We start from the raw sequence: 16,261 nt of genomic DNA on the forward strand, positions 1-16,261 counted from the left end.
TTATACTTTAGATATTCATATGTCATTAATCTTCATTTTTACAGAAGATTAAATGAGATAGTTCAACTAAAATATTTACCTCTATGCTTAGTATGTAGTAAGCAATCTGTAAGTATTATCTTTTACTGTTATAGCTTATCAGTATTTTTCAAGTAAATATTTTAGGTAAATGTTTTCCAAACAAGTTTGACCACTGGAGTTTTTTGGTTTTGTTTTTGCAGTACTGAAGATTTAAACCAGGGCCTTGGATATGTTAGGAAACACTGAGCGACATTCCCAGTCTTTTTTATTTTGTTTTGAGACAGGATCTTGCTGTATTTCCCAGGCTGGCCTCAAACTTGCCATTCTTCTGCCTCAGCCTCCTGAATAGTTGGGATTACATGCAACTACCACCATGCCTGGCATTGTTATTGTTGTTTTCTAATATCTACTAAAACCACTTTTGGGGAATTCGGTTCCAGCTTAGGCCATATATATCATATATACATGTATATATGATACACACACATATGTATGTACACATATATATGTATATATATGCTGTTTTTATTCTAGTTTAATGAAATTTATGGCTAAATAAAATTTATATAAAGACAAGAGTTTCAAATTATTTCTGAAAACCTACTCATTTTTTGTTCTATGTCATTAATAAACATCCTAAGCCTTATCAGATTTCTCAAAATGATTCCAAAGATTGGGTATTTACATTTTAAGCCTATAATTTATATTATTTGAGAAGGTTATAATTGATAGTATATTTCATATTACTTCCTAGTTAGTCACTTGTTTATATGGTGAATAGCTATTAATGCCAGCAATCTATATAGAGAACTTAGCATATGTCTTATTATGACTCAAAATACCTGTAAAGCAATCTTAAATATGTATTAATTGAACTACTAATTGCCATAATGTGAGAAGTACTGAGTGGTTGTATAAAGCACACACCCAGAGAAGCCAGCTACTTTGATATAAGAAAAAGGTTCCTGGCACAGATTGGTGTAGGATGATTACTTCTAACCAACTGTTACCTTTGTAAGCCGCTTCTCATGTGACATAGCCAGGGCTTGAAAGTGTAATTATGTTGGTGTTAGGCTGGGCACAGGTAAATTCATTCCCAGTATAATGGAAGGAATTTAAATTAGACATTCTCTTCCTGCTGAAAATTGACACATGTTCATAATGCAGTGCACTACATATGGAAAGATGATACATACAATCATGTGTCACCTCACTATCAATGTTATCACCATACTAACCACAAGTAGAAATGATCTTCAACTGGGTGCCATGGAAATGCCAATGGATTTTCACTATCTCCATTTTTAATTTATTGAACATAATTTTTACCTCAGTATTTATATAGCAAAAAATTTGACAAGACGTAGATCTCTAACTATGAAGGCAGAGCCTTTGTTTGATTTTTCTATTGTATGCTCAGAAGCTAGGATAGTACTTACATAATATGGAATCACAATAAATATTGGCTGAATAAAAAATAAACTAACTTGATGGATATTGTGTTAGTTGGTTTATTATTATTTTCTCTCGAAGATTTATCTATCCTTATTTTCTACTCTCTAGTCCCCAATGTCAATTTCATATACGTAGTCTGCTGGAGATATTTGCATGCCTTCCTGTAAATATTTATCCAAACATGGTCCTTGGAGCCATGTGAAGTGCATATTTAAAAAATTGATTTCTAGTTTTTGTCTCAAAAACATACTAAATAAGAAATCCTGGGCAGGGGGTGGTGGGATATCCTGGCAGTTTTAACTTTTACCAAGTCTCCTAGATGATTCTTCTCCAAAAGTTCAGAGTTCCAATTAAACGATTTTACTAACTACACTCTGATCAATGTACTCCTGTGCCTATCGATGGAATTGCTCCCTGACTAAAACTCCTGATAGGTGTTTGAAGCTAGTCTGCTAACAGTGCACATTACATGAAGAATAGGTCCCACACAATCAAATATTGCTAGCTCTCAAGGAATGTTATGGTCTCTTTTAATATTTATGCTCCTATCCAGTGAACTTGCTCATAGTGTACAGTGGGCTCTTCTTTAGGTAAATTTTCTTTGCTGACCTTGGAGAAGTGGAGAAAAGGCAAAAGGACTTATTAGTGTTCCAAATTAGGTAAGATTAGGGGAAAAGTATAGGGGTCATTATTTTCTACTGTGTGTGTGTGTATGTGTGTGTAAATCAGTAATGCAGGAATGCATTACTGTTAATGCAGGAATATTCAGAGGCAAAATAATTGGATTATGAGAGCTGTAATTGTCCATCCTAATTTGAATGGACTGATGGGGTTAAGTGTCCAGGAAGGTGTGGTGTGATAGAGTAGGTGGATCACTGGGGTGTCTCCGAGAAGGGTGCATCTTCTCTGAGGCCCCTTCTCCCTCCCCTGCTTTATGACTCCACCATGAGCTGAACAGCCTTTCTAGGCTGGGTCCTACCCCCATGATGTGCTGCCTCACCTGAGGCCCTGAGCAATGGAATTGGCAATGGACTGACACCTCTGAAACCATAATCCCCAAGTAAACTTTTCCTCCTCTAAGTTGTTCCTCTCAGGTGTTTCGGTCATAGTGACACAAAAGCTAACTAAAACGAGTATAAGAAGCATCTTCAAAGAATGAAACTCACTGAACAAGTTCCAGTTACCTGAGAAATATTTCATTATACTGGATGAATAAATGGATTTTCATGTGCCTTCCCATATAATATTTTGATGTTAAAATACAATCATTTGATTATTTTGAAAGGATAGTTTTGGCATCTATAAACTTTAATAGTTTCAAGAAATTAGAAAGGAAATCTGAAAGAATCTCTCTCTTCTGATACTTACTTGATTAACACTTAATTCCTGACAGTGCCCTGAAATTTGATTTTGCCCATGTTTAACATAGTTACGCATACACTGCTTAAATACTCTAATTAACCATGCTTTAATTATTTGCATTTTCAACTTATTAAAGCAAAGCTGAAAATTATTTCAGTTATGTATCCAAGAGATCACCATTCATGAAATGATTCACAAGCAAGTAATGATTCACTATTCTCCCAGTTTTTTCTTAAAACTTGGTGCTTCTTTATTGGAACTGTTTCTGCGATTTAATTGCCTAGTTCTGAAAAAATAGAAATGTCAGAGAAGAAATTTTGTAATAGCTCTAATATTTATCATAAACCAAATGAAAAAAATAGGCTTTATTAAGTGGGCACTCAAGTGGCTGGCAGATCTATTGTTCCTGCTTTCACACTTGATTTGGAATTGATGCTTAGATACCACTCCAAGGAATGTGAGGTGGGTCCCAGGAACACCATACCAGTCCCTTTGCTGGCTCTGCAGAAGAGCCATCATCTCCAACAGTCAGTTTGGGACATTTTTATTTCTGGAGTAACTTGCCACAAGAGCAAGTGTAGAAAAATGAGGGTGGGATATGTACAATTTACAAGCTATTGTGACAAAATTTGGCCAAGATTGATAATTTTGAAAAAAAAAGAGTGGATCCAATATAATTTCATGCCAGTAATAGAAAGTGTTATAATTTACCAAGTACTTGTCAGTAGCAAGCACTCTACACACATGGTACCATAAAATCTGAAGAACAACATTCTTAGATACAGATCATTATTAACACCATTTTACAAATTGGGAAATGGACTGACACCTCTGAAACCATAATCCCCAAGTGAAATTTTTCTCCTCTAAGTTGTTCTTCTCAGGTGTTTTGGCCATAGTGACACAAAAGCTAACTAAAACTAGTATAGGAAGCATCTTCAAAGAATGAAACTTTCCTGATACACAGCAAAGGTCTGGTTTAAATCCGGCTCCATCTAACTTTATAGCTTGTGCACTTTATCACTGTACTGTCATTTGAAGTAAGAGCACACATAATAAAATAATAACAACTTATAAAAAATACAAAAATAAAGTCAAGAACTAAGCAACACACAAATGGGGTAGAATAACTATGCCCCCCAACCTAGGTTAAGCTCTCAATTCTGAAAGTGATTTTCCATGGTATGTACAAACAATACAGAGCAACAAGTTATTCAAAGAGAATTGTCAGGCTTTTTAAAAAAATAGCTTGCTTGTATATTATGTTATTTTAATTTAGTTTTTTTTCATAATACTTAACAGCTTTCAACATTCCTGGGATATGGTCAATATCATGCATAAGAACATGAATGGCAAATGCCATTTTGGTGACTCTAAAGATGAAAGTAAACCTCACCTAGTTTTCAAGACCCACTTAGTCTCCTTTGGCAGCTTATCTTCCTATAATCTCTACTTTAAATTGTGGTATGGTCTCATGGCTATTGCTAGAGGCCTAAGGAAGAGCTACCTTGCTGGGTCATTTTATTCTCCTGAGGTTTCTATTGTATATATTTGGGTTAATCTATCCCTTACTGTCACTGCCCCACCCCATTTCTTCTCTGCATTGGTGATGTGTATTTGGATATTAAACTTCCTTTTTAATATCTTCACTTGCATATATTATGGGTACTTTCAGTGCTAAGAAATAAATTCCACACTCCTCCAGATTTCTGTACACAAATGGCACTATCTATCATCACTCCTCAACACTTGGGAGAGACTTTTGTGTCCCCTCTTCTCTTACTGCCTTTGTCCAACAGCCAACCTGGACAATTCTATCTAAACCTCTCCCTGTTCTGCTTTTCTCCATTTCTACTGGACCCTCAAGCTCAGGCTATGTCACACCTAGGTGGTTGCCTAATTACTCCCCAGCAATTCATTCCTGGTATTTCACTGTGACTTTGATTTGCATTTTCTTAATGACTATAAGTTTGGATCATCATTCATATGTTTACTAGCCATTTGTATATCTTCTTTGGGGAAATGCATATCTTTATTGATTTTTGATTGGGCTATTTGCCTTTTTATACTATTGAGTTGTTAGAGTTCTTTATATATTCTGGATGCAAGTCCTTTATCAGATATATGACTTGCAAATATTTTTTTTTCTCATTTCGTGGGTAGTCTTTTCACTTTTTTGATGTTGTCCTTGGCAACCCAGAAGTGTTAAATTTTGAGGAAGACGAACTTATGTATTTTGCCTTTTGTTGCTTATGCTTTTGATCATAGTTAAGAAATCATTGCCTACTCAAGGACTTGAAGAATTATTCCTAGGTTCTATAAGTTTAAAGTATTAGCTCCTATACTTGGGTCTTTGGTCCATTTTGAGTTAATTTTTGTTTATGGCGAAAGGAAGGTCCAATGTTCTTTCCCACACAGATATTCAGTTGAATTATGATTTCTGCTTGCTTGTTTTTAAGATTACTTGAGTGATTCTGGGTTCCTTACATTTTTGTATGAATTTGAAGATCAGCTTGACAATTTCTATAAAAAACTAAAAAGAATTAGGATAGAGACTGCATTTAATTGATAGATAAGTTTATGAAGCATTGTCATTAACTTAAAAATGTTGTTTTCTGATTCATAAACATGGGCCATCTTTCTCCTTACTTAGATTTTCTGGTTGTTAATTTCAAAAGTATAGAATTACACTTGATTTTTATGTATTGATCTTGTATTCTGAAACTATGCTGAATATGTTTTTTAGTTCTCTTAAGTATATAGTGTATTCCTTAGAATTTTCTATATAAAAAAGATTGTGGTCATCTTCAAATAGAGTTTATTTTACTTTTTCCTTTCCAACCTGAATACCTTGTATTTCACCTTATTGTCTAAATCATCCTGCCTAGAACCACCGATAAAATCTTGAATACAAGTAGTGAGAGCAGACAAACTAGTCTTCTGTTTTTGATTATAGGGAAAAAGCCTTGAAAATTTTATTTGTGATATTTTCATAGACACTTTTATCAGGTTGGGGAAGTTTGTATTGTTTCTATTCTGTTGAATGTTTTTATCATGAAAGCATGCTGAATTTATACAACTCCTTTTTCTGTATTATAATAATTATATGGTTCTTGTTTTTTTTTTTTTCCTGCTAAGAAGACTTACTACATTAATTTTCTAATGTTAAAACAACCATATGTTCTTGGGAGAAATCCCACTTAGTCCTGGTGTATAATCCTTTTTATATATTGATGGTTTGGTCTACTATTATTTTTCAGGACTTTTACGTATATATTTATTAAAGATGTTGTTCTACAGCTTTCTCTAGTCATGATGTATTTGTCTGGTTTTAGTATCTGGGTAGCACTGGATTTAAAGAACAAGCTGAGAATTGCTCTGGTTTTTAGGATAATTTTTTATTGATTGGTAATAATTCTTTTTCAAATGTTTGGTAAAGTTTACCACTCTTAACTATCTGGGCTTAGTAAGTTTTCAAATGACGACATAACTCCTAACTACATATTATAGTTCTACTCAGGTTTTCAATTTCTTGTGTATAAGTTTTGATAATGAACATTTTCCTAGAAATTTATTTCATCTAAGTCATCTGATTTTTATTTTTTTGTTTAAGTTCCAGGGATTGAACCCAACAGTGCTTACCAATGAACAACATCCCCATCCCTTTTTTATATTTGATTTAGAGACAGGGACTCACTAAGTTGCTTAGGGCCTCCCTAAGTTTCTGACACTGGCTTTGAACTTGTGATCTTTCTGCCTCAGTTCCCAAGTCACTGGGATTATAGGCCTACACCACTGTGCCCAACAGTTATGTGATCTTTTAACATATAGTTGTTATAACATATAACATATAGTTGTTATAGTTGTTATAACTGCCCAACAGTTATGTGATTTTTTTAACATATAGTTGTTTAACATATAGTTATTTAATATATAGTTTAGAAGTCCTTTAAAGACTCCTAAACACAGTGATTTTTCTGCCAAGTATAAAATTATGATCTGTATGAAAAATTTAATTTTGATACTAAACAATATTATTCTTTTTATTATTAATTAGAATTAAACTTAACAAATATTATGTTATCCTGTTTTTGATACTTATTTTTTGTATTCATAAGGATATCAGAAATTAAAACCAAATTCTTTGCTCTAAATATAATGATAAAAAGTAAAAGGAAACTGGTTGGTGTTTGATTAACTGTTATATGAAAAATCACTTCACTTTGTATCTGGTTAATTGTTGATACATCTTAAGGTTCTGTTGAAAAGTCTCTGATTTTCAGAAACATTTAGACATGATTCCAAATTCCTGATTTGATCTTTGAACATGTTTTTCTTATTATATTTATGATAAGATGCTTCTATAATAGTTGTGGCACAACTTGCTTTGGAAATCGGAGACAGGTAAATTCGTCTGCATGATAGGAATCATCCAAAGATTTGGAGGGTTTTTTTTTTAATATTTAAAATTTGGCAAAACTCAAAAAGAGTTTGCCAAGATTCATGTTCTGTGATTTTAAAATCCAAATGCCAATTAGAGAAATATAATCTATGAACTTTATTTATTTACACTCAACTCAAAAGATCTTTTATATACATGAATGTTCTAAGCCTTTTCCTCAACCTTGCAGACCCCTCATGTTTCCTCCAAAAGAACACTGAATAAATAGCTTAAAACTCTTCCAAAGTTTGAGGGAGTCTGTTCTACAGCTCTAAATGTTAATACTGGGAAATCTCAAACCTTAAAAACATATTCACATCTCTTTTGAAAACGATCACATTTTGCAATGTCTTACTGTACCAAAAGTGACTTTTGGGGTTATAGCAGTAATAATCATAATGACAACAACAGTATATTTCTGCCTAAAATGTAGTAGGTATTCTAAATATTTCTTCTGAGAAAATAATAATCTTTGTTCTATCAAAATTACCTATAACTTCAGATATCTTCTGAAATACTTTATATCAAGTATTACTTGGCTAATTCTAGATATACAGTATATATGTATATAGTCATAAATATGAATCTATTGCTATATCTTTTATTTATAAGATAAATAAATACATATCTCTTTCACTTGCTAATTTGTTTAAATAATTTTGGCTTCGCAGCTCCATCAGTCTCCTTTGGGTTCCTTGAATTCCGCCTTTCCTGTAGCAGGACCTTGGCACCTGTCTTTTCCTCTACATTGGGGGCCTGTCCCCAGCTTTCACCCTTCTTGTTCTCCAGGCCCCAGCTGAAACACCATCTCAGAGAGGCTTTCCCTGACCATCAATGTTATGAACTGAGTCGTGTTCCCCCAGATTTTACAGGTTAAAACCCTGACCCCAAATGTGACTATGGTGGAAAATAGAAACTTTCAGAAGTTGATTAAAGCTAAACAAGGTCATCAGGTTCGGGTTCTAATTCAATAGGACTGGTGTCTTTATAAGAAGAGGAAGTGACAGCAGGACGTACATGCACAGAGAAGCTGCCTACAAGCCAAGGAGAGGCCTGAAGAGAAATCAAAGCTGTGGACACCTTGATCCAGGACATCCAGTCTTCAGAACAATGAGAAAAATCAATTTCTATTATTTAAGTCACCTAGTTAGTCTGTAGTACTAGTAACCCAGGTAGACAAATACAAAATTCGCTACTGACAATTAGGATGATGCTGTAATAAACAACTACATGTTTTTTAAAAGCCCAAAATGTAACCTTTTATGAGAAACCTCAATTTTAGAAATTGGCAATAAATCTAAATTTGTATAAAATACTTCAGACTTAAATACATAAATAAATAAATAATAAAATGAAGACAACAGTAGAAGCAAAAGAATGTAAAGATGGATGATAGGACTCTAGGGTGGTTTAAGGCTAGACCAGCAGTGGCTCTCCCTTCACTGAGAACCCCAAGGCAGACCCAGTGAATTTGCACTTAACTCATATTGCATAACCCTCCTAGCTCTCTCAGTTTTATTTTTCATCCTCCCTTTAACTTTTTTCTTCTTTTCTACTAAGATCACCTCATACACAGGGACAGCGAAGATATTCAGGATTAAAGACTTCCTACTTTCAGAATTAAGGGGGACATTTTGAAAACTGAAATCCATCAAGTAGCAGTGCCTACTCCCCATCTTGGCCTGTGTCTGTGTATATGTGAATCAGGATAGTGAACACAGAGCCACTCCACTACCATTCACCAAGTATCTGCTACATGTTAGAAATTTTAGAAAAATAGCGAACATTTCTTGAATGTTTGCTCATCACCATGTGAAGAAATCTACACTCAGTAGAATCCAAGGAAAGGGCATATAGCTCCTACAATTCCTTTGACAAAAGTCCAGGAATTCAGAAACTAGAAATCACAAATCCAGAAAAGCTATATAGAATTTATGTGAGAAATTCTGAGGCCCCTGTAACTTTCCAATTCTAGTTTCTCTGTTTCATTATCTCGGTAAATCTCTAGAAAGAGGATGATCTACATGTTTGTCTTCAGGATCAATAAAAACAAGGGGGAGCCCAGTATTGTGATGCATTCCTGTAGTCTCAGGGACTTGGGAGGCTGAGATAGGAGGATAGTGAGTTTAAAGCCAGCCTCAGCAATTTACTGAGGCCCTAAACAAATTAGCAGGACCCTGTCTCAAAATTAAAAAAAAAAAAAAAAAAAAAAAAAAAAGGGCTGGGGATGTGGCTCAGTGGTTAAGTGCCCCTAAGTTCAATCCCTGGTACCAAAAATAATAAATAAATAAATAATAAGGGGGAGCTGGGGGGCTTAGTTTTGGTTGTATCTTCACACTGGAGGAGGGTGCCCAGGAAGAAGAATCTCAAGATAAGAAATGAATGGAAGTGGAAAGGAGAATGAAAATCAATAGAAGTGGTGTACAGTGAGGCCAAGGAGAATAACTTGGCACCAAAGGGTAGAAATCTGTGTGTGTTTTCCATTTTGACAAAAAAATGGAGTATTTTAGACTTTTTGATGAAAGGTGCTCCTTAGATGTTTTTATTACGTGAGCCAAGTGGATCTTTTTCATTTCACCATTGCACATTCCTATCTGTTCCTAAGATCCTGTGTAATTCCTTCCAAACACTTTTAATCCTGAGACTGGCTCTCTGTGGATCCTACCGCTTCACAGAAAAGACCCTCTCATTTTTTTTTTTTTTTTTCACTTAGACCTGTGGGGAATGATATAAATCCTTTTCTGGTGATGGTGGTGTGGACCAGATGTCTTTATCTTTGGGTTCACAAAGTCTTCCTTTACCTTTCAAGGGTAAAGGAGGGAAATCAAGACTGCTGCCTCTCTGGAACCCTTGCAACTGGCCAATGGTGGCCAGGTAAATTAGTGGGACTTCATGCATCAGTATACACATGGATGAGTGAATGAATGTTCCGTAAGTTTCTCTTCAAGTTTCTCAAGACTGTTCTTACGTTGCATACAAATTCTGGGCTAAGAATACAAGGGCACCCGAGGTAAATGTGAGGTAATGGATATTTGATGAAGTGTGAGAAGCAGCCCAAGTAGACGCTGACTTGGCTTCAAGTTCTAGGATCCTTTCCTTGCCTGCTTCCCTTTTATTCTGCCTTGCTACTTTAAATCCTCACTAGGCATGGGACAAATGGGAGAGCAAAGACTGGGCCTGGCAACCTGGCCCTGGATGCTTGAGGCATGGGATGATAAGAAAGGAGGAAAATCAGAAGAGAAGGCCAGTGCATCTGACACCAGGGCTGCCTGTGACACCAACACCAGGAAAGCTGGGCTTCTGCCCCCAACCTGCTCACGAAAGCAGGGGAATGATTGGTCCCATTTACAGTATATTTATGTGACTTCAAAAGAAGTTCTTCATCAAATTTAAAATTTAAAAAATGATATTATAAACGAAAAAAGGAATAAAAGCAGAGTTCTCAGTTTATTCATGATTTTTCTATTTCTGAATGAGTACTAAAATTAATTTTATTACTTCACCCTATCATGAAAATACTCTGAGTGTAATCTTGCCAGTTGAAAACAGAAAACTATGCTATAAAATACATCAGGCTTTTAGATTATATATGATTTATAACATAAATTTATGTGTATGCTCTACAAATCTAAACTTGGAAAGAGGGTATAAATGGGATTATATGGAATGACACAAATGTCTCTTTGTGTGTATGCTTATATAATATTGGTAATGTGTAAATGTAGTGAATCTCTTATTAGAAATGATAACTCAAATTCTGAAGTGCAATCCTTCCTTCCCTGTGAACAGAGAGGCATGCTCCAAATAAAATCCACATACTTTCACTCTAAGAACATCTATTTCTGAGGGAGAAAGGTGTCCATTTCATGTACTTCTGAATTTCTTTAAAAATTATGAGTTGATTTGTAATGATTTAATATTCAAAGGGTCATTAGATCTAACACAACACCTGACAATTGTTGGTAGGCGGGAAATGTGCCTCTACAAGGATGGAGAAGAGACACCTGTTTAAAAACAATTTTAACTTGAAAATTTGTAAAATATATGGACACACACTGCATACATCTCAACAGTCTTGTGCTAGCAGAAAGCAGGAATTCAGACTAAAAATCTAATTGAAGATCTGAGAACACTGCCTGCATGTTGCTAATCTGCATTCATTTTCCAAATCTATGAAAAAAAATCCCTTCAGCATTTTGGGTGTTTCAAATTATTTTCTATATTTTGTTTTTAAGATCTTTGGCTGGAGGTGTCATCTAACTTCCTGTATGATCAGCTATTTTTCACCAAAAATATTTTCCACATTGGCTGTCATAAACTTTTGATATTTGTTGGTACAAACATTTCCCCTTTCCTAGAATCTAAAGCACAAAATCTGTTATTGTTCTATCTTTCTTCTGTTTCAGAAGTTCAAGTTTCTATAAATATTTTCATACAAAGAAACTATTCCCTTAGTATGACTGTATTATCTGTAGACAGAGTCATAATTTAAAATTAGCTTCAATTTCAGCCCACAGAATCTCCCAGTTTTCAACTGAGATCAATGTCAAACTAAGCTTTTTTTGTAAAAAGGAATCAATTTATCACTAATCATAATGCTGGCTCAACTATATTTAAACTTCTAATTTAATTGTTCGATTCTACTGCACATAGATCAATTTTACTTGTTGTATACAGCTATTTCTGAGAGTTCTATTTTCAACTTCTTCCTTTGGAAAGACTATTTAGTTATTTTAAAACTCCATAAATTTTATTTTAACTCTTCTTACTCCTTCTTACTCATTTTTACTTTCCTCAAGATAAACCTAATAATGAAAAAAAAACAATGCTAGTTAAAAATACTGCCTCTAAAGGCCTATCAAAGCTTATATTTAAAATATGCATATATTTTTGGGGGTTGTGGGGGTGATGCAGAATAGTTCTTAGGTTTTTCTATTGCTGAAATAACACTGTAAATCTCTTCCTACCCATGCCTTAAATTCCTCAGTATTTCTGGTTTTACACAACACATATCTGTGAGCTTATATGTCTTCTTAGAAATAACAGCCTCACTTTGGAAAATAAGCACTTAGGAAATGTTCAACCACTTGTGATCACGCATTAGTGCACTTTCCAAGCTATTCTAGGCAGACTGAGCAAATCAGAGAAATTCCTTACCTCTCGAAGGGCGTAAGACAATGCACATGACCAGTAAAGCAAGCACAGCAGAGGTAGCAACTCCAAATACAATTTTTAACCATGTCTACATAAAATAAAGAAAATTAGGCATATATGTAGTTTCTGCTAAACAGAAGTGGCAAGATTTTGATTACATGTAAATCCTATTTCTCCTTCCCCATAAAGCTTTCGATTGTCCTTCACTGATCTGGCAATAATTGCTGGAATTCTTCCAGCTCTGCAAGGACAAATGTTTCTATAGTATATTTAGAACATTTTCCCAATCCTAACCCACTCCAGGAAGTGAATACTCGTACACAAATCCTCACCTTCTGAACAATAGAAAACTCTGATCACACTCAACCCAGCCAACCTTCTTTAGCAATAACTGAGGGTGTACATACTAACCTTCATTTTTCCAGATGTTTTTGAAAGTTAGCTAATTTTGACTGTAGAGCGTGGGTCTGTAGATCTGTGAAAACCGTTGAAAAGAAGCAAGTCTGTCTTCCTACTTGGAAGCCGAAGTCAGGACAAGAGTTTTTTTTCTTTCCACGGACTTTTGAATACTGTGCCAAATTTCAAAAGATTTCTGTAAAATTAGAAACAGATTTTGGGGGCGTTCTTGGCCTTGAAATGAACTACGAGTGGCTCAAGGGAGATTTTATAGCCTTCTCATCCTTGTAAATTCTACACCAACATCTGCTTACATTGACATACAGAGGTTTTTTTTGTTGTTGTTGTTGTTTTTTTTTTTGTTTTGTTTTTTTTTTTTTTTACAAGTTCAAGTTTCTTTTTCGAAATCACTCATGGATTGCTTTGGTAAGTCACTGAGTTTTATATAACTTTTTAATTTGTAACTGAAAGATGAATATAGAATAATAAATCTACATGATATAGTCATTATACATATATCTAATTTTTAGCAGAAGAAGAACACTGAAGCAACATAAGATTTTGAGAGAAGTACACCATATAACTGTACTTTTTTCTCCCCTGGGAGATTATGAGGTACTGCAGACAGAAATGTTTTTCTTTCAGCACAATTTCTTTGTCCATATAGCACCATATGCACTTTCAGTAAATACAGAAGTTTAAAAATTCAACTGTCTAAACCCACGGCTGCTTTACTTTAAAGAAATAAAATGCCATCTGGTGAAATTTAGTATGGGTTAGGTGTGTTTGCAAGGCTAGAAAGATGGAAAGATCAGTAAGAATAATTTACCAGCAGACCTTTGGAAGAATGGAAATGGCTTTGCAAGAGTGGTATTTTTGCTTTCCTCTCAGAATATCTTCTGAGAAAGAAGAGTTAGTGATTATAAAAATTTTTACAATAAATAAAGAAGCATCTGAATAGAATAGTTTTATGTAAAATTTCACTTTGGCTAAGTCCACAAAATTCCAAAGTGATCGGTCAACTTGACAGATCAGTAAAATGACTAAATTAAAACACCCACATGCACAACAGTTTCTTGGAATATTCTGACAGGTTCAATGCAATTCACTTGGACAACTTCTCTGATTCCCCATGAACACAGTTGTTAACCTACTGTGTCTTTAATTTTTCCACTAATGAATTTTCTTTTTGGAATTTTAAATTATTTTCACCCTGATTAAAACAAGTTTCATGGTGACCTTTCATGGATTATTCATATTACTGAAATCAGTTGTTTGCTTTAGTCAACTAGGTCTGGCTGACACGGGTGCTTTCTTCAGCAAAAACCAGGACAGTGGCTTGTGAACTTCTTTTCAGACATTCTCCAGACATCCTTCCCTGAATTCCAGCCTTATGAAAATTCTGTTGAGGAAAATGAGTCATTAAGCACTTACTGGCAGAGGAAAGTATCCACAGCAGCTCCTGGATGAGACCCCTTGTCTGCAGTTGGTGGCCCCTACTTTTACAAACTGAATAATCATTAGGAGTAATGTGTGAGGTAGGCTTTATCTTCATGTGATCGTTAAATACTCAAATCCAAGATACAAGTCACCAGCCTGGTCCAAGATAAACTGCTCCCATGTGGGTCCTCTCAGATCGACTGCCTTCTCTGGAACATTCACACAGTATGTTCTCAGAAATTCTGTCCCAGCCTGCCAAAGCCCGAAAGTCCACAAGTGATTTTTAGAGAGTGATTTGCAAGATTTCACATTGTGGAGAGAAACTGACACCAATAAATGATTAGGGTGTAATTAAAATGAATATTATTAGCTTTACCAATTAAAAACGCACTGACGTGACTCATCTGAGAAACTATTATGATTCTACAGGTGAGTGTGTGTGTCCAAAAAAGTGTGTGTCCCTCATCAGGCAAACTTTAAGGGAAAGTGGGGGTGCTGTAAGAGGGTCACATTTAAGTTGAAAACGTTGGTAAGTGAGGAAATTTTGAGGATGAAACATGTTTAATTTTGTTTGTTTTTCTTTTCCCTTGGAAATTTGTGTGAGTCAAAGTGTAAATTCTGGAAATTTTCTACTAGTTTGAATTGTTTTAGGAAAATGAAACTGATTATGGAAATAAAGATGTCAAGAGCTCTTCCATCTGATTTCATGGGTTAGGAATATATGGTTTATAACAGAGCTACATGTCCCTATGCCTTTGAGATAACGTGGATGCATTCTAATTTGAATCCAAAGACTTCCATGAAAATTTGGATGTTTTAAAATATTTTACAATTTTTACTGTTTTTTTTTCTTTTAGAGTCCAAATGAAAATGCTCTAAGTTTCTCCCTCCTCCCACCCCCACTAAGGAAACTGACTCCTATTTTTTCTTTTTATTTTTTTTGGTACCAGAGATTGAACCCAGGGGCACTTAACCATTGAGCCACATCGGCAGTCCTTTTTTGTATTCTATTTAGAAACAAGGTCTCACTGAGTTGTTTTAGGATCTTGCTAAGTTGCTGAAGCTGGCTTTGAACTCATAATCCTCTTGCCTCAGTCCCCCAAGCCACTGGGACTGACTTGTATTCTTACTTTACAGTTAACATACATGTTGGGAAGACAAAAGTGAATCAGACATAGTCTGTATCATTAAGGAGCACACATTCTTGTTCAAGTATGGCAGTTAAATTCTTAATATTTGCTTCTTTTTGTTTTGGGGAGCTTTTGCTGGGTTTGAGCTTAGTAGAAAGATTCCCCTGATTGGTTGGTAATTTCTGCATATACCTGGAAGGAAGGGCAGAAAAAGCACATAACACATGCTTATAATCTTAATTCAAATCTAGCCATTGTCAGAATTAAAATTTTTCTCAGAAAGCAATTCTAGATCTATAAACTCTATAAAAACAACAGAGATGATGGAGCAAGAGAAGGACCCTACAAGGCTTATTTTGGAATATAATGGCATTCTGGTAGGCACCTTGGATAAATAAGCTACAAAATAAATCCTTAGGTTATGAAGGGGGCTTCATAGAGCTATGTACTCATAACCATTATATATCTGCCATATTCCCAGGAAATGCATCCCATTTACATTCCTAGAATACAAAGGTAAGACAAAGCTGACAGCATAAATAAAGATGGTCTCTCTTCCTTTTGAGGTGGGAAATAAAGAAAGAATAATTTACTTATTAATCAAAAACTATAACAAGTTTTAAGATTAAGTAAGAGTATGAGCAAATAAAATGTTTGGTTTTATACTCTTTAAAGTGAGAAGTCGCTCCTAAAAAGCCTCAGATCTCTTAAAAATTTGCTCACTTGATTCATCAGGTTCGATAAACATTTCTTATTTACTCTTGTATACAAAGTCCTCTAAAACATTATTTCATTCAACCTATAACCAACTTATTTTGTTGAACAGGAAACAGAGACCAGATAGCTTTGGTAACTTGCCCAA

General features: G+C 34.8%; 1 protein-coding gene across 1 annotated transcript in view; it reads right to left on the reverse strand.

Annotated features, from left to right (window-relative positions):
* Fap (fibroblast activation protein alpha) overlaps positions 1–12,931 on the reverse strand; it is a 71,494-nt gene extending 58,563 nt beyond the window's left edge. The window contains exons 1-2 of the mRNA XM_026393088.2: positions 12,845–12,931; positions 12,437–12,521 (exon numbers count right to left, since the gene is read on the reverse strand). Of these exons, the coding sequence (XP_026248873.1) occupies positions 12,437–12,521; positions 12,845–12,850 (91 nt within the window). The 5' untranslated portion in view covers positions 12,851–12,931. The remainder of the gene's footprint in view (positions 1–12,436; positions 12,522–12,844) is intronic.
* Positions 12,932–16,261: the final 3,330 nt, after the last annotated feature.

The sequence above is a fragment of the Urocitellus parryii genome, chromosome 1 (genome assembly GCF_045843805.1).
Source record: "Urocitellus parryii isolate mUroPar1 chromosome 1, mUroPar1.hap1, whole genome shotgun sequence".
Classification (NCBI taxonomy): domain Eukaryota; kingdom Metazoa; phylum Chordata; class Mammalia; order Rodentia; family Sciuridae; genus Urocitellus; species Urocitellus parryii.